The 25,997-nt window shown below is 41.5% G+C and overlaps 1 protein-coding gene across 2 annotated transcripts in view; it reads right to left on the bottom strand.

Annotated features, from left to right (window-relative positions):
- Window positions 1-1,515: 1,515 nt before the first annotated feature.
- Ppp2r5e (protein phosphatase 2 regulatory subunit B'epsilon) overlaps window positions 1,516-25,997 on the bottom strand; it is a 143,950-nt gene continuing 119,468 nt past the window's right edge. For both annotated transcript variants that reach the window (XM_057782234.1, XM_057782235.1), the window contains exons 6-14: window positions 20,902-21,032; window positions 20,684-20,743; window positions 19,630-19,738; window positions 17,911-17,964; window positions 17,749-17,799; window positions 15,696-15,815; window positions 13,642-13,769; window positions 11,194-11,295; window positions 1,516-5,400 (exon numbers count right to left, since the gene is read on the bottom strand). In XM_057782234.1, coding sequence (XP_057638217.1) covers window positions 5,301-5,400; window positions 11,194-11,295; window positions 13,642-13,769; window positions 15,696-15,815; window positions 17,749-17,799; window positions 17,911-17,964; window positions 19,630-19,738; window positions 20,684-20,743; window positions 20,902-21,032 — 855 coding nt within the window. In that variant the 3' untranslated portion in view covers window positions 1,516-5,300. The remainder of the gene's footprint in view (window positions 5,401-11,193; window positions 11,296-13,641; window positions 13,770-15,695; window positions 15,816-17,748; window positions 17,800-17,910; window positions 17,965-19,629; window positions 19,739-20,683; window positions 20,744-20,901; window positions 21,033-25,997) is intronic.

The raw sequence follows: 25,997 nt of genomic DNA, 5'->3' as shown, positions 1-25,997 counted from the left end.
ACAAGACAAAAACCCTTCCTTTTCAAGAATGTGTACTCTGTAATGACCATGTATCATAGTCCTAAAAAAATAAAAATTTAACTTCCCTTTGCTGTGCTCACTTGAGACCCTCAGGACACCCAGCTTACACAAAGAGGAGTGGGAATTAGAGTGTATGTCGCTTTGCCGCCATTCTGACAAGTATTTATAGGGAGGAGACGGTATTATACAAAGAACTAAACATTACATTGAAATTGTCTCTTAAATCTTCAGATGCTACAAATATTGCACCTCAAAACACAAACTTACTGGACCCAAAGGATTTCCGGTATCTTTAACTCATGTTAACTATGAAACACTAGTTCCATGATTCCAAATAAGACACAATCTAATTAGCTAGAAGAGCAACCCCACAGAATGCAAACGCTTTGCACAGAAAGGGCCCCACGGCGGCAGCAAGTTTAGAAGGCATACAAATCACTTCCCACTCTTTGAGCAGGCTGTGCGATTGCTGGCCCAGCAGGACATGATGAGAGGGATGCTGGGGCCAGGCCTCAGAGGACGGGCAGTTTCATCTTCCAGCTGCCGAATGGAGGCCAAGGAGAACTCCTGCGAGGAAGAAATGGAACGTGGTGTTGAACTCCAGGGCAAGGCCAGCATAAACTCGGCCAGTTCTGCTGAAGTATTTCCTCCGCCGCCCTCCCCTCCCCTTGAGATATTCCAGTGACACTGGAGGATCAGGCGGGATATTCCGCCAATCTTGTCCCACACTGCACACTGGACAACAGATTAAAGGAACATTGTTACAGTGATAGCCACTGGGCCACTCCCCAGTGTCCTATATGCCTAGACACAAACTTTCTCAAAACTGAAGCTTGATAGCACCACACACACACACACCTCGAAACTCAGTTAAACACATTAGTCAACGCAAAAGCAAGCCAGCCAGGCTCCTGCACCCTTCGCTGCTTATTTACTGGGGACACCCACAGTGCAGTCTCTCCACGGCCATGGAGGGCAAGATCACATTGCTTAGTCTGTTAACACTCTCAGAGAGTAAATCATTTTTAAAGATAAACACTTAATTACAATGTATGAGCCTCCACTTACAGTCTGCCCTTTGAAAAGGAAGAAGTATGGCTCAACGGGGCTGAAAGCGTTTTGGAGCATTTTTAACTTTGAAGTGGATCAGAAGTCTTCATTGTCTGGTTGAACCAGTTTATAATTTTCTTATGCAATTTTTCATATTCATGGTTCAGTTTTCACACCTATGCATGAACAGATGCTGTTTAAAAAAAAAATAAGAATAACTCACTTGCTCACATTTAAGTTCAAAATCAATCAAGAACCGCAGCCTCCCAGCAGGGAAAATGAATGTCTGCTGCCCTCTCCTGCTACAACAATGAACTGAGAAATAACCAGGGGAGGCTGGAGCTGAGTGAAATCCTCAAGCCAAAGGGAATGGTCATGGCATTCTCACGGGACTCCAATCAAAAACCAGACAACAACCAGAAAATGTATTGGTAATATTTATATTTGAAAGTCCCCCACTGATACATGAGGTTTAGATTACAACTTATTTACAGTGAGTAATTAAAAAAAGAAAAAGAATGGACTGATAGAGAAAACAGGAGATGGGGAAGAGAGGAAGGGAGAAAAGGAAACCTGTATTCACAGACATCATAATATGGGGTGCTCGTTTCCAGGAGAGACTACGGCCGCTATCGTGCACAAGAAGCAGCACAAATTAACATTCCACTAAACTCAAGGTCTGCTCAGCTTCCTCTTGAGATGCACAATCCTTTCAGGTTCTCAAAATTAAATGTAGAGGAATATAAAAGGCATTGCTGATATACTTATTACAAAAGTCCTTTATGGCTCATCCCCTAACTCCGCTCCGAAGCAGCTGAGCCAGAATACAAAAATAAAGCTATTCTTGTGCAAATACAACACCACAGACCACACCTGCTGCCACCTTTCTGTGACAGGCGACCATCACTTTGTGATAACATCAAAGGAGAGAAGCTCTTCATTTCCTGGGCCAGATCAATACAACCAATTAAAAGGGAAAACAAAGCACAAAAAGAAAACTTGGTAATGCTGACACCAGCCTCCCATCCTACCCACTGCCCATCCCCCATGATCCCCCATGCCCACAAAGACATAAAACAGCTTTTAAAGCTATAAGTATACTTTATTTCCCTTTCCATAATGTGACCTAGCCTAGGGCTGTGTGTTCAGCATAGCAGGTGCGATTCCAAGCACTCCCTAGGTCTGTCTGCACCCTGGACTGCCGCTGCAGGCACGTGTATAGGAAGTACAGAATCACATGACCCTGCTACCTATGCAAAGAGCCCAAGAAGGAGGAACTTGCTCTGCTCCTGCACATCCAGTCACATTCAGGGGTTTATTTATTTCTTTATTTTTTATTTTATTAAAAAAAAAACAGTCAATGTCAGGAAGAACAAAATGTAATCGGAATTGCAAAGGACAATAACAATGAGGGAGGACCACCAGGGACATGAGCGCAATGAGAAGTGTACGCTTGATCCAGAGGAGATGATCACTTCACCCACACAGCCGTGGCAGGCCTGCAGCCTGCGGCCTCGGCATCATTCTATCACAACATTTAAAATTAAATCTTAATTTTTTTCCCAAGGACACTCTAAGACTTATCCCTGAAACCAATATGGTAGGGATAAGGTTGGAGTGGTCACCACTCACTAACTACAATATTTGCTATTGAAAAAATATATTTATATATAGTTCTGGAAACTATGAAGCAAACAAAATAGAACACAGAGCTGAGTTTGTCATAGTTAACTCACGAAAGCGACAGCAGGATTGCCCAGGGAAGGTCAGACAAGGGGCTGCTGCAAACGCAGCAAGTGTGTCCTTAAATATGTCACATAGTGCAACAATCAGGTCACCTGGGCTAGCTTCTCGTTACCACACACAACATGACAGGTGTCATATTGTCACTTTCAGTTAAAAAGAAAGATGAGTGTTTTTTCTCAGAAGTTGCCCTGTGAGTTTAGACAGCTCTAATCACAAATCTTTAAATAGTCTAAAGCTTAGCTTTATTCTTCTCAGCTGGGAATGATCAACAGATAAAACTGACAGGGTGCCAGCACTGTTCGCCCTCAGTGCAGAGGACAAGGACATGGGGCAGAGAGGGGTCCTGACCTCGCTCATCTCAAATGAGCACATTTCATCTCGAGGGGCACAGGTCACGGCAAGCAAAGTTTATACTATCAAAGATACGTGTAATGAAAATCTAAAGTAACGGCTAAAATAGAAAAGCTAAAAGAAGAGATGGGCTACGGTTTAGCATCAATATGTGAACCTGCACCTCTGCTCCAGTACGTTTCTAACACTGGACTCTCCTTAATGCTCTTTAAAACCCTAGTCATTCCACAGAACCATCTTGTACTTGGAGGTCTCACACCTTAAAAAACAACAACAACAAAACACTGTCTTTCCTTTTGAGAATCAACAAAGGCATTAAAAAAAAAAAAAAAACCAAAGGTACCTAGATGAAAATATCACCCATCATTAGTTTACTTTTATGTACACACTCTGACTGACCTGGAAACACTTCATAAGTGAGAAAGGTCAATCAATGGCTTTTCCCCTCCTTTTTCTTGCGAACAACACTTAAAAGGAAGGAAATATACAAGCCCATATCTATATGGTATTTCTATGAGAGCAACAACAGTTCATGTGTTCATGTTAGCTATGATCACAACTCAACACATGAACACAGAATCAGCTCTACGTCATGAACACTGCTGGACATGATGGTTCAGGGTTATGGGCTTGCTGCTGCCCTGTCTCTAATGAGCAAGAGCTTCCCAGGAAACAAATCCCCCAACACATATTTGTCAGAACACAGCAATGCAACCACATCAGGCAAGTATATACTGCACTCCAGTACATCAGCAATTTGCCTATCAAGCAAGATTCTTCCTTTAATACAGAACAGAGAGCCAATAAGATACACCTAGAGTATAGCCCTAGTTTTGTGTTTATTTCTTAAACAATTTGGTCACGATGCACCTTTGATATAAAAGTATTTTTTAAACTTTATTATTAATACTCAGGACATTAGGAATTTCCAGATTTTTTTCAGTAGCATTTGTAGAACCACTTTTGGTAACAAATACAGTAGTTAGGAATATGCATCCATATCAGAATGCATAATGTTGATCCTGAATCCTTTCTGGCTAAAAACAGGGCTGGCGCTGTGATGAGCTATTGAACGAGAATCTACAAAAAAACACTGGAACATGTTTTGTTTCTCCCAGAGGCTGCATCCTCTTTTGCTGAAATACTTTATAAGTACATATTAGAAAGTAAGGCAACAACTCCAAACAGTTCGCGCTGTTTGCTCCACTCGGTTCCCAATTGGATGCGCAGTCCTGGTGCTCAACGACATGGTTATATGCTTAGTGTTCTGTCTTTCTCACTTCATAGGGTCGGAAAGGACGTTTTTCTGACATGTCTAAATTGTCTCTGGTCTGGGTGCACCATGGCGACTGCAGCTAGTGCTGCAGGGGCTGCAGCCTGCGCGTCCCGCTGCCTGTTTTCAAAGGATTCAAGACATTGATTTGGACTCACCATATCTGATACACAGCCCAACATTCCCTTCGCTACTATGCTTATCACCCCCTCTCTTGGTACTCCTGATCTGAAAACTAAAGGAGTACCGGCAACACCTGGGCACTGGGAAGATGCTCACCCAGCAGACAAATTTCACCTCTGTAATTCATTGCCCCATTCCATGTGGACATTTGACTCATGAAGGTGTGCAAAAGGAAAGGATGTCAAATTACAGTCAAGCTGTCCAGAGGAGGGTGTTATACAAACTTATAAAGAATGACAATCTTTTCTTCCTTTACTATAAATACATTTAACAGCTTAGCAGAAAGACAAGCTAAATTTAAGATTGTTCACATTTGAAAATTGTATCATACTCTCTGCTAGTGATAAATAAGGAACTCCTGATAATGGAATTTTAACATAGCAATTTCACCAACAGATCTCTGAAGACCTTTTGTTGTTTTTTCTTTTTTTTTTTTAAGAGGGTTAGAACAATGATTATGTTTGCAAAGTTCTGAGAAGTCCATCTACTGTCCAAACTTTGGATTGAAGTCCTTATGTTTCCTTTACTTAGAGACAGGTATATACAGTGCTGCTGTAATAATGAGACAAATGTGAAATCTACTGTAAAGTTGCACAATACAGAAAACTGTTGCTCCATCCTTCTACTACATAAGCATGTGACCCCATGGGTTAGTGATGTCGCAGTCAGATTGCTGTTAAGTTGGAATTATCCCATCGCGCCTAAGACCTCTCTTTAACTCCAGATCCTCCAATTTTTTCCACAATTCTTCACGCTCCTTTTCTTTCTTTTTCTCACTGGAGGAAAAAACAGAAAACAGTGTCAACAACTGAAAGGGTTTGGTGAGACTGCCCTAGAGGCTCTGAAGCAACTGGCAGCAAGCTTCTTGGGATTTCTTTTTGGGGCTCTCCCTCATGTGGGGTCTATGCTGACACTCTCACTGACATAGAAATAGTACAGAGTAGAAAACAAGACTTTTAAGGTTCACATCAACATCCATTTATCTGCAGATACAGTATAAATTATAATACAGTGCACAATTACTGAGAAAACTAGAGAAGGCTTCTAGTATCGCATATCTTAAAACCAAAGTGTTTGGTGGCTTCTAAAGGCTCAGGGCCTTGTTAGAACCCAACCTTCTATATGTTCCCAAATTAAATACTCAAAAGAGATGCTGGAAACAACACTGACAGAAAAGGGACAAGGTCAAGAAAATACATTCTCTCCTTCATTTGTGTCCAGTTTCCCATACAATGCATACTGAAACTGGTCATTTCTGAAAACATATGATCAAAGTATATTTATATTTTATGATATGTATTTTTATATTATAACATATAAGAATGTATTAATGATCTACATGAAACTTTGTGGATACTAGTATTATGGTGTATTAAAATTTTAAGTGAACAAGCCTTCAAACTTGGTTAAATACTAATTTACCAGTGATTCCCAGAACTTCAGACTGCATTGTTTGGCAAAGTTTACCACAATTGGATAAGCCAAAATAGGTTCAGCGATTGAATTTTGCCAAAGACATTTGGAAATTTCAGTGTTATTTTTAAACAAATGCTTAACATCAATCAAGTAGGAAGTACATAATCAAAGAACATAAAACTATAAATTAAACACATTCACACTTATTTAAAATTTTTCATCACATGAATTCACATCTACTAACCTAATTCAGTTCATTACTAGCTTACTACAATGAACTGGTAAAAAATGGACCAAGATAACACAGTGAAGTCACAAATTCAAACCATTCCTAAGCATGGAGCTCTGCTGCCTCAGACTCAAGCAACTGGTCCTTGCATATCCCACTTCAGCAACAGCATATTCTTTACTCAGAGAAATTAATATGGATAATGTGATCTTTGCATGGAATTCAAATGTTAAACACTATTTCAGCAATCGCTAATACTTAGCAATAGAAAATAAGGCTGGAGAGATGGCTCAGTGATTAAGAGCACTGGCTATTCCAGTGAACCCAGGTTTAGTTCTCAACATCCACATGGCAGCTCACAACCATCTAAAACTCCAGTTCCAGGAAACTGAACATCCTCTTCTGTCCATCTCCCTTGTAGATATGTGGCACATACACAAACACATGTGTGCCTTTTATGTGCATGGATATACACATAAAAAATAAACTTTTAAATAGAAAACCAATAAAAATTAAGTTTCATTCTCCTTGAACTAAAAAACAAAACAAAAGCGAAACAAAAATTCTAAGAAAACTAAGCAATCTGACATTCCCATTGCAATTGCAGGGATGTTGAATCATATACCATAATCACTTCTTCACTTAATAATTAATATTCTGGCAATTTAGACCTTGTTTACTATGACTGCTATTTTAACTGCAATCTGCACAGTGTGAACTTCTTCAGGCATAATTGTCTTCAAACATAAAGTCTTTAAACTTAAGTAGTAATTCTGAACTAGAACAACTTCATTTAAGGGCATAAGGGACAACATTAGAAAAGTATCCAATCATCACAGATTTTTTTTTACTTTTAAATTAAGTTGAAATTTATTCAGAAAGATATTTTAGGTACTAGAAAGAGGGCTTTGCAGCTATGAGCCGAGGGTTGCTCTTCCAAAGGACCAAGCTCAGTTCCCAGCACCTACATAGTGGTGGCTCATGAATGTCTATAACTCCAGTTCTAGGGGCTCCAAAGTCCTTTTCTGGGCTCTGCAGGCACCAGACAAACATGTATAGCACATACATACATGCAAGCAAAATATTCATGCACAGAAAAAATAAAAACAAATATTTTAGAAAATTTTGACAAGTAATCCCACACTCATACAGCTGAGACAGGAAGATTACTTGAAGTTCAAGGCTAGCCTAAGCTACAGAAAGAACATATACCTCTTCCCAAAAGGCAAAAAGCTCAACTAATATTTTAATAAAGAGTAAGACAGAAGAAGATGAAGGCTGAAGAGGGTTACACTTTAGAGTGAGTCGGTCTCTAGAAAGGGAGTTGCTGGCTTCCAGACTCTAGACTCTCAGTTGTAAGCAAGCGGCTGGGCAATTATCTCTTGTTTGACAGTACAATCTGAAGATATTAGTCTAAACAAATGGTCTCAGAGAACGCTGTTTTAAGTACACAGACATAAATTTTATATAAGGTTTAATGCCTCTGACTTCTTTGTCTGGCAGAGGCAGAGAGGAAAGCAAGGGTTTGGGAACTTCCACCAACTGAAATCAGCTCATCCTGTGGCAGCTCACACTGCCCTAAACTACAGCTGGCATCATGACATCATCATCTTCTCCTATGGAAGCTGCTCCCTCGGTTCATCGGCTCTACAGTGTTCAATGTGATTTGTCCTGTGTGTCCTTTCTTTCTCCAGATGAATGGACGCTGAGCGGCCATACTACTTTCATACTGACAACTTAGGTTCTTACAGTCTCAGCTTAGGACATTCCCATCATCTCCAAAGAAGAAATCATGCTGCCCACTTCCTTCCTCCAGACCCTGGCACCCAGGTCTGATGTGTCTATGGATTTTCTTTTACTGCCCTTTCATATAAATGCAACTATATACTGGAAAAAATCTAGATACTCCTCTTTTTTGTTGTCACATGCATCCCAGGCTGCCCCGTACTCCTGCTCCTCTGGCTTCCACTTCCCAGATGCTGGGATTAGAGATGTGCACCACATCTGGTTCCCAAAAGTCTAAATATCTCTGATGCATTGAGTGCCAGCCTTATTTTTCCCAGTTTTTCTCACTGTCGGTGGGAATTTTAAGACTTCAGCACCCTGAAAAGCTGGGAATCTTGTCAAATTCTCCTCCCATTTCATTTCACATAGCACTAGTGTTGGCACCCATATGCAACAGTGTCAAAAGCTTACTCCACCCACCATTCTGATTCGTAATGCTTAAAAAATCTGCTGGGAACTGAAACCATCAACTTCCTGCCATCGACAAGTAAAACCTCCTATTTCGCTCTTTCATCACAGCCCCAGATACCCATGCTCAATCACTAATTAACAGTTACTCACTTCTGTGGAGAAGCCAATACCTGTATAGGCTCAAGAACAGCCTTTTGCACATTTGGCAAAGTATCATTCTTGTTTTTTAAAAATAAATAAACAAATAAATAAAACAACTTTCATTAAGGAAGTTCATTTACTATTAACCGCCTTAGCCTTCTATCGGGTCAACCTCACAGTTCTCTTTTTTTTTTTTTTTTCTTTTTTTCTTTTTTTGGTTTTTCGAGACAGGGTTTCTCTGTAGCTTTTGGTGCCTGTCCCGGAACTAGCTCTTGTAGACCAGGCTGGCCTCGAACTCCCAGAGATCCGCCTGCCTCTGCCTCCCAAGTGCTGGGATTAAAGGCGTGTGCCACCACCGCCCGGCAACCTCACAGTTCTCTCTTCCTAGTCCCTTAGTGAATTCCATCTATTTTCAAGTGACTGAACTATTTAGCTTAGATAATAAAAGATCACAAAACAACTTCATTGAGGAAATTCATTAATTTAATTAATTAATTCAATTAATTTGCAATAAGGCCGTGTGTGTGTGTGTGTGTGTGTGTGTGTGTGTGAGCGTACTGAGTCAAGCACACCCTATCACTTACTTACACTGAAGCTCCTCCAATATTCTTACTAAGATTTCACCCACTTACTCCCTGTTTACTACAATAATAATAAAGATTATAGGGTCTCTGTTGCCCTAACAGGCAAGTGTTATGCACTGTGAACTGTTTAATGGTTCACCATGGTATTCTAATGTGCCCTTAATTCCCCTCCCCCTTTTTAAAGTGTCTAGATTTTTTTTGTCTATACATCGTGTGCATGCCTAATCCTAAGGAAGGCCAAAAGAGCAGGTTAAATCCTTTGAAACTGAAGTTACAACTTTTGGGAGCTGTTACGGGTACTGTACTTGAACCCGGGTCCTCTGGAAGAGCAGTAAATCCTCTCACAGATGAGCCGAGCCATCTTTCCAGTTCCCCTTAGCTCTTTTAAAAAAATAACTTTTCTACAATTTTAACTTAACTGTAGAACATGGAGGGTTATTATAAACTTAGTAATTTTTAACAACTGGTAATACAGAATTGACATTAATATCAATGTTGTAATTAAAAACAATACTATAATTAAAACCATATTCTGTGATTAAACGGTTTCCCATAAACCATATCCTGTAACTTAAAAACAGTCTCTGCCTTGGTCCTCTGTTCTCAAACCTTTCTACCCATTGCCCTTTTCCTTGGTAAAACCCAGTAACACATTCTAAATAAGGAAAGCGAAGAAGCAAAACAATAGCAGGAAACATCCTTCCATGAGGTCCAGCAAAATCCCAGGTGGAACATCCCCACATGCCCACTTTGGGAGTCTTTAAGACCTACAAAGCTGGCATTCACCTTCCTGTGATCAGAGTCTAGTCAAAGAACCAACCACAAAGAGCTCTGTGTTCCCCTAACCTCTTCGTTATATCTGTGGTGGTTTGGATAGGAATGGCCCTACTACAGGCTCGTAGATTTGAATGCTTGATCACCAGGAAGTGGCACTATTAAGAGGTGTGGCCTCGTTGGAGGAAGTGTGTCATTGAGGGGTGGCTCTGAGGTTTCAAATGTTCTAACCAGGCCTTGTGTGTGTCTCTCTGACTGCTGCCTGGGATCTAGATGGAAAACTCCCAGCTACCTCTCCAGCACCACGTCTACCTGCGTGTTACAAAGCCCCCTGCCATGATGATAATGGAGTAAACTTCTAAAACGAAATCAATTCACAGCAACTAAAGCCTAACTAAAAAAGCATTCTTTAGCAAATTGAACATACTGTACTTATAACAAAACTTGGGCCAGGCATGGAGGTGCATGACTTTATCCAGCACTTGGGAGTCAGAGGCAAGCAGATCTCTGAGTTTTAAGCCAGCCTGGTCTGCAAAGTGTGTTCTGAGATAACCAGGGCTACACAGAGAAACCGTGCCTTGAAAAATAACAAATAATTTTAATCATATTTAACATTTAATATATTATTATATAGTATATCATTTATTTTAATATAATAAAAATACAAGGGGAGAATCATGTAAATAAAATCAAGAAAGACCTTTTTGCTCCATTCTAGTCTTAATCACTTCGCGATTTGTTAATACAAGACCAATAAAGTTTGTATTCTTTTCAACTGTTCTTTTAGGTTATAATGCATTTGTTGGTTTCTAGATTAGAACGTAAGCTCTGGACAAACAGTGCCCAGTCTCTCCTGTGGTGGAATAAAGTATGCTAGCCCAATTCTAGTTTGGGTGAGTTAGCAAACAGTCAGCCCAGAGAACTGACTAGAACCCAATGGTTCCCTGAAGTGGACCTGAAAGTCCAGTTATGTGCCAGGTTCTGAACTTTGTAGTACAACAGAGACAAGGGGAGAGAAGCAGCAGGTCCACCAACACCACACCATCACGGACCGGACCGTCTACTGGGCAGCGCATTGATAAGGACACGGCTAATGCGCACGCGGGGTGGAATGTGTAAGGACCAGGCTGCTGTTTAGGATCTGAGGGCAACTAGGCAACGTCAGCAAAGAGCTTAGAAAGGACTCTGGAGCCTTATGCACAGCAGACAAAAGAGCTTTAAAAAGTTACCGCTGACGATCTGACTTGTATGTGGCTGTCAGCTCATCAAACATAGTGCTGTTCATTTCCATGAAGGCCTTCAACACGTTGTACACCAGCGCCACAATAGCCCTGTGAGACAGAGAAGAGAATGTACTGTTAGTCTTCCACAGTGGGGCGCTGAACGGAAAAGCAGGACATTTCTGGCAGGCATGAGACAGCTTCTCCTCTATTATATATACATAAAATACTTGAAGATTTTCTTTAACAAGTTCATACACTTATAAGATGCATTCTGATCATCTTAACCCTCCTACCCTCTCCTCTCTGCCAACCTTATTACCCCCAATGCTCCCCTACAAATCCATTTCCCACACTCATGTAGCACAGGTTAGCCTAAGCCTCATTATGTACCTAAGGATGACTCTGAACTCCTGATACTCCTGTCTCCACCTACCTAGTGCCGAGACTATGGGCATGTATCACCACACCTGGTTTCCTATCCCACATCTGGAGTTGAATTCTTTACTGTTCACAGTCTTCCTGAGGGATGGCAGAGTTAAAACCCAAAGTTACCCTTCCAAATTATTGGTGCCCAAAGCAAACATGTTTGTATGGCCAATGCATAATAAAATGCCAGTATAAAAATAAAGCTGCTTTACTGCTTTAGAGGTTGGGCACATAGCTTAGGCAGGTGTGTGCGCGTGCAGTCACACACACACACACACACACGCTGATGGTGTACACCTGTAATCTCAGTATTTGTGGGGACAGAAGTAAGAGCATTGAGAGTTCGAGGCCACTGCAGCTATATACAGAGATTATCTTAAAACAAAGAAACAACAAAGACAGACAGACAGACCATTTATACCTTATACACAAGAACAGGTGGTTAAAAATGACTTTCAAAGTAATAATATACATCAAGTCAGAAACTGCTCCTAAACCGCGTGTTCAAAGACAGGCGGCCAAGCCCCTATAAGCTGCTGTTGCGGGGTTACATTCGTCTGTCCCTTCCTGCTTAGCCCTTCTGTTGACCCATTACCCATGCTGAAAACTGCCAAGCTGGTGCAGGATGCTCTTGGCTATGGAGCACTACACAGCCAAGAGGCTAAGCTGCTCGACTATTCTTATCAGGCAGAATGCACTCTAGATACAGACACCTGAGAACTGTGCTGTCACAGACTTGAGTGCCTCAGACTAGGCAAAAAGAATGGTGTCTCCCATTTCAAAACTACACATGGTTGCCTCCATTTTGCAACACCCCCCCCCCCAATCTTACTAAGAAGGCATCTCTAAAAAAATGAGGCCACATGTTAGTAAGAGGTCTGGTGTATGCTGCAGCTTCTGCTTGGTGCCCAGAAGAAGGGAAACTACATTAAAGCTCAAGAATGGTCTTCTTCCCAAGGACAGCCCTGAAGAAGCACTGGAAACTGGACAGTAACTGACAGGAACTACCTACAGCTCTCTCCAGACCACAGAATTCTGTATGACGGTGTTTAACAGCTCTTCTTCAGAGTTCTATTAATATAGAACAAGCTAGAAAACTAAAAGAAAACATTTTATAACTATGCAAAATTTTAAAAGACAGATATGATAAACTGAACTGCACCTACTAATCCTGTAATGCCACATAACTTTATTGCATAGACAGACGTGCTAACGCACCTTGCTATACAATATGTTAACTTTTCTAGGGCTAAATTCAACTTGTCCTACACTCTAAAATTTTGTCTCCCTCCACCATCTAATAACCTAGCTAGCTATTAGGAAACGGATATTCCCATAAAATGTAGATCTCTTCAGATCATCTCCTTACATCCCCTCAGCATTTCTTGACAGGTCCTTGCAGAAAGCTCATGTAGGCCTTGCTCCCTTTTCTAGTACTGCACACTCACGCCTTTGTCCTCTGGAGCCTACAGGCCTCGGAACGAGACAGACACCTTTTTAAAACGTGACTTTTACAGGGATCCCTGTCTGAAGGAACTTTCCCTGTCACCACCACCTCCATCAGGGTTCCAAATGAAGTCAAGCACTGCCACACCGCAGCACTCTAGAGGTTGAGGCAGGGAGGTCATGAATTTGAGGTTCAGGCCAGTACAGTAAGATCCTTCCTGCCTTAGAAAAATGACCAAGTTTAATTTGAGGCCTGCCAGCCAATGTGCATTCTTTGGAGCTCTAGCACATTCCCCAAATATATCTGGGGCCTTCACATAGGCCAGAAAGGCTCTCAAGTAAACAGGTATTTTAACCAAATAGCACTTTTTAACAGAAATATTTGTTTGTTCTTCAGTCCCTCAATCAGCAAATTTTCAGGAGGGATTTTTATCTTGTCATGTGGGCACCTTTAGCAATGGGCACTGCATCTGGTGCACAGCAAGCTGCAGGACATTTTACTAAGGAAAAGAGGATGAGGAGGAAGGGAGAGAAGGGCAGGAGGAGAGGGAGGGGAAGGACGGAAGGAAACTGAACACGTACGGATTCCAATGCTCTTTTGAAATCCTATACAGACTGGAGAACATGATGGGAAGGATGACGTTGGAGTTTTCTTCTATCAAACTCATGATGTATTCATTATTCCAATAATAGAGTGCCCTTTCTGCCACCTTTGAGGAAAGAAAAGGACAAATTATAACCCTTTCAAATAAAAGTATTTTAAAAGGCTATTTTTAAATCATTCAATCAAAGGTATAATTAAATATTAATAACTCTTTACATTTCGTGAAGATTTATGATCTCTCAGGAAGTCGCCAGGCGGTTCACCAGCTTGGGAAGGAAAAGTTTTCCCTACCTGTTAATCGTCCTCTCCTCTGAGTCTACACTTCCCACCTATTCCCTCGCTCTTCCCTGTAGTTCCCACGCATCCTTACTCTCCACACACACCCTCGTCCAGCTCAGCTTTCAGAACTCCTTGTCTGGCTTAGGTCTACTTCACTTTGAGTCTTAAATGTCCCCACAGCCTGTTTTGTTTTGTTTTAAATTCATTACTAATTTTTATTTTATGTGCATTGGTGATTTGCCTACCCATATGTCTGTGTAAGGGTGCTGGATCCCCTGGGACTAAAGTCACAGACAGTTGTGAGCTGCCATGTGAGTGCTGGGAATTGAACCTGAGTCCTCTGGAAGACCAGCCAGTGCTCTTAACCTCAGAGCCATCTCTCCAGCCCCCAGGCTCAGGGCTTCAGGCTTTGTGTGCAGCTTGTGATGCTGCTTGGAAAGCTGTGGCCTTCTACGGTGGTGTCTGCCTGGAGAAGCGGGTCATTTGCTCATTGTCTTGGATCCCTCTTTTCTATCCTCCATGCTGCCATGCTCTAACTTGATCTGTGAGTCTGAGCTACTCACCTTGGACTTGAACTCAAATGGCTTCTTTTATTTATGTAAATTTAGAAATTATGTTTTGGACAGACTGCAAAATCTCTACACTCTGTCCTAAACCTTTTTCTAGTGCATCCAGACCGGCTCTTCACAGAATGGTGCTCCAGTTACTTTTCCTGTTTGGTCTCTGTGGTATAAGCACTAGCTTAATACACTAACATGTCTTTAGATTTAAAAACAGTAAGAGCCAGGGCCTCTATCTGACCTTCAAATGAGAAGTGAGCTTTTGCGCCATTGGACAGTATTTTCAAGTGGTGGGCAGCATGGTGAGTCTGCTGGATTTGCAGGGTGGACATTTAGCGAGGCAGCCACCAGGTAGAAGTAAGCACTGCATTCAACTTTGGTCCCTTTCTCTCCAGAGCAGTTTCTATAGCCCTGCAGCTCCTTGAAAGCACACATCGAGGCTGTTCTCCTCAAACAGCCACAAGGAGGCAGAGCAGGCCATGGAAAGTCATGGGATTTATTTAGCCTTTTTAGCAAGAGACCACATTTCAAATTAAAATTCAACCACAACTTCCTTGTTAGTTTGGAACCTTGAGCAAGGCATGAAGAGCCTTACCAAAACAGTGGGAAAGACGACACAGGGTAACATTCAGCTTCTTTCCTCCTAAGCATTACAATACTCCTCACACACTGGCAAAACCCTAGCGGCTCCCTTCATTTAATTTACCCAAGTTAGGACATTTTACTGCTCTAGGCTTTGTGTTCCCATCATGCCTTCTTGCAGGGTATTATGAGAATTGAAGTTAAGAAATAGAGCTTGTTAGGGACAGGTGTTCAAGGTCGGGTGACTATTTGTTAACAGTACAGTCAGCCTGTGAGAAAATCCCAAATGAAGACAAAGTAGCTGGAGAGGTAGCTGAATCGCTAAGACAGTGTTTGTACTGACTGCCTCTTGCAGAAGACCCAAATTCAGTTCCCCACACCCTCACTAGGCAGCTCACAAAAACCTGTAACTCCAGCTCCAGGGAGATCTAAGACATTTCTGGCCTCTGTGGGCACTGTATTCATGTATACATACCCACATACACATAACCCCCCCCATGAATAAATAAATAAATAAATGTAGCTAGTGCCCATGATGGCTTTATTTTTCAACACAAACAAAATTTCTCCAAACTGGTTCACATGGCACACATGTTCTGTTTACTACTAACCTGAAAATGGGGGCTAGAAACACACTTGGCAATTTGTTTAAACAAAGGTTCTTGGATTTTAACAAACTGTGATGGTTCAATCACATCCAAGATTTCTTCCAGCTCCCCAAGGAACATGACCTATACACAGAAGCAAAAAACAAAATATAAATCCATCACTAAAAACTCCACAGGATCAATTTTACTTACAGTTTTAAGAAAAATGCACACAAAAAGTCAAGAAAGGGAAGGAGGGAGGGAGGGAGGGAGGGAGGGAGGGAGGGAGGGAGGGAGGGAGGGAGGGAGGGAGGGAGGGAGGGAGACGAACCAGACATTATTCTATTCATTTTGGCCTAGGAGGATAGCTCAGCAGGTAAGAGGCTTGCTATGAAAGCATGAAAAGCTGAGTTCAAGTTCCCGGTCCCCACATAAGAAGACGAGTGGTCTATATGCCTACAACCCCAATACTACAGGGCGCTGAGACAGAAGGATCTCCAGGGTTTGCTGGCTGCAGCCTAGCTCCAAGTTCTACGGCGAGTCACTGTCTCAAGAGTCCTTTTCTGGCCTCCACGTGCAAACCCCATCTGTGGGAAGTAAATTACTGATAGCACCAGGAATTCTAACTACATGGAGGCTCCGGTACCCCAGGCAAATTGGCCTCTCCCTCTTCAGGCCTTTGGGACTCTGCCCACTGCTAACACCAACCAACACTCCATCTGACCCCATGTTTTAAAAATAATGGCTAACCCTCCTGAACTTATGTGCATGGTCCACCACAGGACACAGTCACTTGACAAGCAGCTGTCATTCTGCTATGCTCTCCAAGCCTGAGACAAACAGCAAACTCATTCATGTTAAAGTACTACATGAACCACATCAGCACACACTGACCTGTTTTCTATGCTTATATGCACACATATGTACATACTCCTTCCCTCTCCTCCTCCCCTCTCTCTAGAGCACAGTGAATCTCATGGCCTGGGGCTATATGCAAAAGAAAGCTTGAAGATCACACAATGGAGTGAGACAAATAGATTTAGACATTTGTATAAATAGAATTGAAACATAACAAATAAATGCCAGTTGCCTATTTATTCATGAAAAATAACACTGGGAAAAGCAACTAGGTGATTCAAGTATTAAGAAGGATGCTTCTATCCTATCTCAAGGTGCAGATGCAGTGATGAAGAGATTCCCTTTACTTCATGGTGTCAAGAAATGGGGTAACCTTCTGAGGTTCTAGAGCAGGACTAGGACCACAGCTGATGTGAGGGAGAGGCTCTTTCCACCTACTGTGTCCTTTGTCACGCCCATGTCTTAGAACAGAAAGCTAACAGGTGGCTCTGTTTCTAGGCCAAAGGAGAAGGCTTCAGACTGGTGTGGAGACGGTCAGGCTCCCTTCAAGGTGTTACTTGGGGACTCACTCCTCCCTACAAAGACTCATGGCAGGACATGCCTGTTTAGGTGACTGTATGGTCCTTCATTCCCAGGCATGACAAGTTCAACGTCTGCTATATATTATGATACTGCACCCAGGAACCCCTGAGCACTAGAGTAGGCTTCCAGGCTATGCAAAGTCATTATAAATGTGCTATCAATTGAGCTAAATAACTGGATACACAGTGGGGCGTGGCCAGGGGTTACAGTAGCTAGAAGTTTGGGGTTTAGAGTTCAGGAAGCAGGTTCTGGCTTATTGGCACATTCTTACTCAGTGTGTTTAGGTATGCTACTTAACATCTAGAAGCCTCAATTTTATCACTAGTAAAAATGAAACACCAGTCTGCAGTCCTGACCCAGCCACAGAAGAAGCAAGATTCTGCCTCGCCGAATCAGGTACTGAGCCACGTGACTAACACAGACAAGAATAATGGGCTAATATAAGTCATTAAGAGTTAATAAAAAGCCTGAGCTAATGGGCCAATCAGTTTATAACTTAAAAAAATGAGAACACTGACTGCCACCGACCTACAAAGCTGCTTTAGATAAGGCATATATGCTTGTGCATGCTTAGCCCCACTGAGCACTTGGCAAAGACTTCCTTCAATACCGGCATTCTCTGATGTTAAATACTTACCTCTTTTTGACTGCATGTTTTAGGCCAAAATTTCATTAAACCCCTAATAACCTATAAAAGAAAAGGAGAAAAAACAAGAGACATTTAATGTTTCACATGATTTTAATAAAAAATGTTTTTTCTTAAGTTTTTTCACATTATGGAAAGATATAAATAGCTTACTGGTTCTGTAAGTGAAGGATCTTTCTCCAGAAACTGTACTATACAATACGCCAGCTGGGCAAGAAAAAAAGAGAAAGGACAGCACGTTAAATCCCACACTGCAAAAGCTGAGTGCTCACGGCACCAACACATCTCAAAAGCCCCAGGCTCTGGTTTTAATGATACAATCACTTCATTTAAACTCTCAGGAAAAATAATGCTTTTAAATTTTATTCATTTAGAATTGGGATCCAGCTATGTTGCACAGGCTGGTCCTGAACTCCTAAGTAAAATGGTTCTCCTGCCCCAGCTTCCTGAGTAGCAGGGACTATAGCTAAAAGCTGTGTTTTCAAGTCAATGACAGAGCAACAAGACTCCAGAGGAATTTTTTTCTTAAAAGAGTTCTAAGATTTCTGAGGCTGACGGAAAGTGGCTGACACAGTGCACTCTGAGAGGATCTCGTTTACAGCCAGACAGTTGACATCTCAGGTTATGGGATTTAGTTTCTACGGGGAAGCAAGTGTTTTCTAAAAACCTAGGCAACTGCCTACATGGGACCTGAAAACACAGCTTCCCAAAAAGACCACAGCATATACTTTGCCATAGTCAGAATCTGGGGAGTGCTCCAGTCTCAACAGGAATGTTTTCAAATAATCACAAAATGTTATATCCCACAGCACAGACTAAAGAGACGTTTTCTAGAGGGCTCGGAAACATTCCTGAACTGGAGACCTACCCTTTTAAAACACCAGCATTTTGATGGCGTGCTAAATCTGGAACATATGCATGAATTTTTTCTTCAAAATACAGAGTTCCACATTTAAGAAGGAACACTACTTAAAAAAAAATGTGTTACATTTTAATGCAAACTCAAAAGAGAAAGGAGCCAGAGGCTTAAAGCACTAAAATTAAAACTATCACTAGATCAATTATGTCTTCCCGTGGCACGCTTACCATGCACTGCAGTGTTCAGAACAGGGTTACAGTGAGTGTGACAGAGGCTGATTACCATCGCTACTCCTTTTATGGCCGTATCTGATTTTCTCTGAGACAACTAACTATTGCCAATGTAGCCTCAATCTGGAGGCAATCCTCCTACCTCAGTCTTGTAAGTGCCGGGATCACAAGGTGATTTTTCAAAGTAATGAAGGGTTTATAAAAGGAAGGTGGGAAACTACTGAGAGGTCTGCTTACTTGTGCAAGTGTCTACTGTGTGTACAAAATGGGACGAGGGAAAGCAGACGAGGGCAAAGGGCGAGGGGACCAGTACTGGAGCGCATCCAATTCACGGGGAAGGCCCACGGTGGCCACACTCGCCCCACTCTATCACCTTCTTACACTCCACATTCACTCCATGCTGCTATGGGCAGTCTTTACAGCAGCTAACCTTGGGGACACAGAAGTCAGCTATGAAATAATATGGAACAAAGGCCATTCCTACATTTAAAATAGTTCCAAGATTCTACTGTGTGTAAAAAATAAAATGCACGCTTTATTATTTTCCCCGGGGAGCGTTTTAACCATTTTTAACCTTTAACACACTTTTTCTTTAAAAAAAAAAAAAAAAATTAAATTAAAAAAAAAAAAGGAAAAGGAAAACCAATATCCTAAGTCCACAAACTTGATTTTGTTTCAAAGGCGGGCTGAGGGATTGCGTGTTCACAGCCAGCCTTAGCTACAAAGGAAGACTTTGTCTCAAAAATAAAAAATAAAAATAAAGGTTTTACTATAAGATCCTACCTGGGCATGGAAGAGAGATAAACTCCTGACAGTGTGTAGAGGGATCAACACTTTGACCAGGAACTGTTTGTGCTCTGCCTTAAGTGGTAAAGCGAAGCCATTGATAATACTAGAAAAAAGAAAAAGCAGGTTAGTAATGTCGTTCCACATACTTAACCCAGACAAACTATTGCTGTGAGCTGGCTACCCCTCAGTTTTTATTTTTCCAAAAAACATAGCCAACCCCTCCCACTACTGACAGTCAAGACTTTTTAGTTACTTCAACTAAAGATAATTTACTAAGTAGGAATTTTAAAAAGAAAGTGAATCTGATTATGAATATCCAACAGAGGAAGCTGTGCTTTCAAAAACAGGCAGACAGTACCTCAAAATTTCCTATCAAACCCATGTTTTGTCCTCCCTCTGCTCCTCTGTCTAGCGCCCACCCTGCTAACTTGTTCTTCAAACACAGGCCTTCCGCCTCCAGAGAGCACTACCTCGCCTGCCTGGTATCTTTAAATCCCCTTGTCTTCTCTAGACACCATTTCTCTTCATCCCTGAAGCCTCTGCTCAGCAGGGAGACCACACCTCCATTTCTCCTCTTAGGAGGAAAGACTAGACCATCACTATCCAGCTCTGTCAGCTCTGAACCTCACACAACAGCTCCCTCGCTCCTCCTCTGAGGCCAGGAGCTGCCTAGAACTCCATCCCTGGGCACACAATCTTTCAATTCATTATAAGTCTGCTTTCAACAGTTGTGAGAAAGGACAGGTAACCCACAAGCTAAGCCTAGTGAATGAGAACCTTTGCTGTCACTGGCCTGACACCCAATCAGACACGCTGTCTCTGAGTAAGCTGTGAGCTCCTTCTCATTGTGGGGTAGTTAACAATATCTAATTGTGGAACAAAAGAGCAAAGGTGAGTCTTTGAGTCGCCTGGGAAACAGGCTAAGCACAAATAAGAGAGACCCAAGGTTCTTGGAGCAAGAGATCCAAGTCAGCACCCCGTTCAGCACCTGAACATGATCTGCAGAATGAGATCCACTCAAATCCGCAACTCACAGCAAAATGCTTACCTTCCTAATATTTCCAGCAGTTCAGCTACACCGTTGAAGTGTTCTGTTTCATAAACAAACCTGAGAAGAGAAAGAAGAAAGGAGAAGGAAAGGGAGGGAGGGAGGAATAGGCAGGGGAGCAAGAAGGAAGTTAGCACATTTCCTTCAACTATTGGAGGTTTACTTAACATTTGTAAAAACATCAATTTTGCTCTCCTGCTTGCCCATCATCCACTCACCTTAGAAAAATATTGTTAATTTGTTTTCGGATAAATGCTCTAAGCCCGAGAAACTTGCCATAAATCCTGTGCAAGACTGTTTTTAAATAGTCCCGTTCTCGGGGGTCTTCACTGTCAAATAGCTCCAAAAGCTGTTGTAAATGAAGGGAGAATAAAAAGCTGTCAGAGACAGTTTTGGTAAATGACTTAGAAATTCTATCGTTCATTATTTATAATCCCTCTGTCCCCTTCTTCCCGGGCACAGCAGTCGTCTTTGGGAAGCCAGCTGAGTCAAAGCTGTACAGCCAGGGAGGAGATGTACGCAACAGCAGCTGGAACAGGAACAGCCAAAGCAGTGCTCACAGCATCGATCAACCAACCATTTCTACGTACTCTACACAGGTCAATCCTTCTATGAGGTGGTTGTATCCTCACCTTACAGATGAGCAAACTGGAGTACAGAGTTCAATTAACCTGCTGGTGATGTCAGAGTGAGAAGCATTAGGACTGGTATTTGAACCCAGGAAGTGAATACCTTAAGTCCATGACATTCTGGGTTCATGTTCCACTTAAGTCCCTCAGTTAAGGCCCAGGAAGATGAAATGACCTAACCCAAAGCAGACACTGAAATTCCCAATGTCCCAGCAATGTTCTTGTTAGTCTGGGTGGTTACACAGGTATACTCAGGGTGGAAGGGCTCAAAGCAGACATGTACTATGCCTGGACGTGTGAATGGCATGCCTTAGGTTCTAGATCATTTATAAAGTTAGCCACAGAATTCTAATAACATGGTCTCAAGTCTCATGCCATAAAGCAGAAAACAAGTTCAGTCTTAGGCCAAGTGGCAGGGGCCACTACATATTCAACCCAATCCCTGTAAGAAATCACAGGGGCCTTGTTTTTGCTATATTGACTACTGAAGACACAGGAAGAAAGCTCAATGGCCGAGAGCCGAGAACTATGCACAAAGCCCCATGTTCAAACACCAGTGGGGTGGGGAGGGTTGGGGAGGTATGACCTACATGTGAGCATGCCTACAATGCAAGCACAGAGGAAGCTGAGTCCAGAAGATCTTGAAGTTGAGTTTAAGGAGAGCTATATGAGATCTGGTGTCAAACAATCAACAACAACAAAATTGGTTGAATCTAAATTTATATACAAATACAAATAATCTGAAAGAGTCAAAGCAATCTTGGTAGTAAGAGGACCAAAGGACTCACATTTCTCAGCTTTAAGACTCAATAAAAAGTTACAGTAATCACACGTGTGCTCCTGGCATGTGACAGATTATATATAAACTTTCAAATTCATGCTCAGTTGGTTCCATGGGATATCATGACATTTCAGTATGGAAAGAAACAGTCTTCAATCTAAGATGCTGGGTCAACCAGAGCATCATATAAAACATATAAAAAAGTAAGTCAAAAAAAAAAAAAGTAAGTCACACTTCTAGCTCATACTACAAATTCAAATGGACTCAAAATAGATAATCAACCTAAAGACACGAGTAAATGACAAACAGAAGAAAACTCAAGAATAAATCACAACTTCAAATCAAGTGGTTTTTTTTTAAACCACTGCCAAGAAATTCGTAAACAAAGAGGGAAAAAACTAAAAACATATGTGCTTTAAAGACAGTAAAAAAAGATAACTTACAGAAATAAAGTATGTGCACAAAAGGCTAGCAGTACCCACAATATATAATGAAATACTAAATCTCAGTAACAGCACAATTCCAATGGGAAGATAACAGGAGCCAAAAGAGGAAAAGTTCATGGGGTCCCACCCTTCCTTGAGGAGGTACAGTTTATGACTGGTTGCTGGGGGAGGAGTGATATTTTTCCTCAGTGGCAGAGCTACTGATAAGGTGCCTGCACTCCTGTAAGCAATCCTAATTAAGCTCATTGAGCTTCCCCCCCCCCCCCCGTCAAAAGACAATATGAACAAGTGGGGCTAGCTGAGAAGACAAAGACACTCAGAAGTGGAAAAGAGACAAAAGAGGGAAATGGGGAGTGATCAAATTTATTTATATATATTAATCCCAACACTTGGGAAGACAGAGGCAGGCAGATCTCTGAGTTTGAGGCCAGCCTGGTCTACAGAGCAAGTTCCAAAACAGCCAGAACTATTATAGAGAGAAACCCTGTCTAAAAATATATAAAATTATATATTATATGAAGCTCATTGTGTCTAAATAATGTATGCTAAAAAATTTCTGAGAAAATGAAAACTCAACTTGAAAACTGAAGAAGGATGTTTGAGAAGATATATCCCAAAGAAGATATAGAAATGGCAAATGGATACATGGAAAAGTACTCGATTTCATTAACCATGAAAATGAACCAAAGGAAGACAGCACTCATCTGATGCAGCCTCAAAAGGGGAGAGAGACAAGGAAAGTGTTGGTAAAGACACTGGAGGCTTCCATTACTGTTGGCGAGAATGTAAGATGGTGCAGGGCGAGGACAGTCTGGTTGTTCCACAGTCCATACTTCATTCCCAAGACATGACGGACAGTACAGAAAGCATACATCCATACAAGTGATTCAAAGTATGAAAAGTTGCACACACTTGTTCATAGAAGCAATACTGAAAACACAATGCCCATCAATAGGTGGGAGGAGGAACACTGCTCATAAAGAAAATGAAGAGTGGGGCTGGAGAGATGGCTCAGAGGTTAAGAGCATTGCCTGCTCTTTCAAAGGTCCTGAGTTCAATTCCCAGCAACCACATGGTGGCTCACAACCATCTGATGCCCTCTTCTGACCTGCAAGCTTACATACAGATAGAATATTGTATACATAATAAATAAATAAATGTTTTTTTAAAAAAGAAAATGAAGAGTTGAGAATCCTCATATTATCATGATACAGATGAGACTGCCAACCATTGTGATAAATAAAGAAATCAGACACAAAAGGACATAAAATGCATGGTTCCATTTATATGAAATATTCAGAACTGATGTAAGAATGAGTTTAGATTTTGTCTGGAGATGATATAATATTCTGCAGGGATAGTTGCACAGTCCTGTAAACATATTTAAAATCACTGAATTGGAAGGCTGGAGAGACAGGGGATCTGGGTCAATTCTAGGATCCATGTAAAAAGCCAGGGGGCACATGCTTGCAATCCCAGCACTGGATAGGAGAGACAGAAGGACACGTGGAGCTCACTGGCCAGCTAACCAGTGAGCTTCAAGCCATGACAGGCACTGTCTCAAAGCAAACAAATGTGAATGGCACCCGAGGAATGACTGATCACTGGCTTCCACATGCATAAACATACATGTGTAGACATACCTGAACCCTATGCATCCACCCCATACATATATTTAAACATACAGATACAGAGTACTGAATCGTAAACTTCAAAAGGGTAACTTTATGTTACATAAACTATAATTTGACAAATCTGCTATTTTGTAGAAATGACAGTGGAACTTGGAAGCACTCCTGAATGTTATTAATTCTTAATATGTTCATTACCATTGCAATAAAACAAAACCAACTCAGCATGTAAATAAAAGCTGCCTACCTTCGTCCTCACAAAAGGCTATGTGTATGTGTTATGCAAGCATGATTACATATAGTTATTCATACATAAATCCATGTGACAGAGATGTGAGGCTGAGTCTCACAATATAGAGGGGACGATAATCATATGCACAAGGTTTTGTTTGAAGAAAGACAGTTCTGGGCAAAATTAATTAATTAAAAATAAAGCCCTTCAAATATGACAGGAGGTAAAAACTGAAGGATAGTCTTCTAAAATGGACAGCGAAACAGTGCACAAGCTTGGCTTTGCAGTGCTTATCATCTATCAGCTTGTTCTCAATTGGGCATTTTGAGTAAATCTTTATTAGTATATATTAAGAGCCAACAAATGGGCAAGGAGGTGCCAGGGATATAGTGATATGCAAGTCAGACATAATCTGCTTTCACAAAGTCTAGTCTAACGGTGGATAAAAATAAACAAGCAGCATAAGTAGTTCAAGATGTTGTACAAGCGCATAATGGATTTATCTACTCTATTTGGAAGAAATACTGTAACAGAGAAGGCTTCTAGGGAGAGAGCTAGCCAACCCCCTCCCCAAACAGACACACAAAAGAACTGGGACAAGTGTTTTTACTGATCAGCTTTCTGTCACTACAACAAAACACTTACCACAAACCACTTGTGAAAAAGAATGCTCTTTTTTTTTTTTTTTTTTTTTTTTAAATCTTCAATTTTGAAGGCTCAATGTCCAAAATGAATAGCATACACAGCCAGGACTGCCCTTGACCACACTGATAAGGGAGTCATCAATTACAAACGACAAGGAAGTGATTACATTACAACTCCAACCAGGACAGAGAAAAAGAGAAACTTGTATCTTATAATCCCTCCCAAGAGTGTGCCCCAAATGACCTAAGGTCCTCTCACTACACTTTAAAGTTTCCATATCATTCGCCCAAACTGCCACCTTGGGTGCCAACCCTCCAAATGCAAAAGACCATGGGGGTGGGGTCATTTATATCACACCCAAACCAGTGCAATTTTCCCAAGGGATTGTGGGGTAAGGAAGGCAGCAGCCTAACTGACTGATGATACTCTCTGCAATAACTGTCATATGGCTGCTCAAGTAGCAATAAACAAGTATGTGTGAGCCTTTTCCTCTTGCCATGGATACCCTTGTTGCTCGGGACACAGACTTCCAGCTAACTATGGGAGGCAAGCAGTGAGTTAACAATTTACTTGCACAGGAATGCATTCTACTTAGAAAGGAAAAACAGGTGGCCTTAACAGGTCAGAAAGGAGAGGGAGGGTGTGTGTGCCTCAGATGTGCTCATTATCTCTTATGTAAGAGACACTCAAAACTACTCAAGCTATCTAACCCATCTACTGCATTCCGTTCCTTGGTCATGGAAATTAACCTTTTCAACTTCTATTTTTTAATCTGGTTTCTACTTTAAGTGGTGCAATGGGGCTTAATGAGTAATATGCAGCCAGCATAAGAAGAGGTTTGTGGGGTGGAATGTTAGCAAAACCTGAATCAACTGAGCTTCTGTATTGCTGATCTAAAGAGTTAATAACTGTATAATTAAACAAAGACTATTTAACTAAATATTTCATTA

Source organism: Chionomys nivalis, chromosome 10, assembly GCF_950005125.1.
Source record: "Chionomys nivalis chromosome 10, mChiNiv1.1, whole genome shotgun sequence".
In the NCBI taxonomy this organism is placed as follows: domain Eukaryota; kingdom Metazoa; phylum Chordata; class Mammalia; order Rodentia; family Cricetidae; genus Chionomys; species Chionomys nivalis.
The sequence above is the reverse complement of the archived record's forward strand: the minus strand, read 5'-3'. Positions and strand labels throughout refer to the sequence as shown.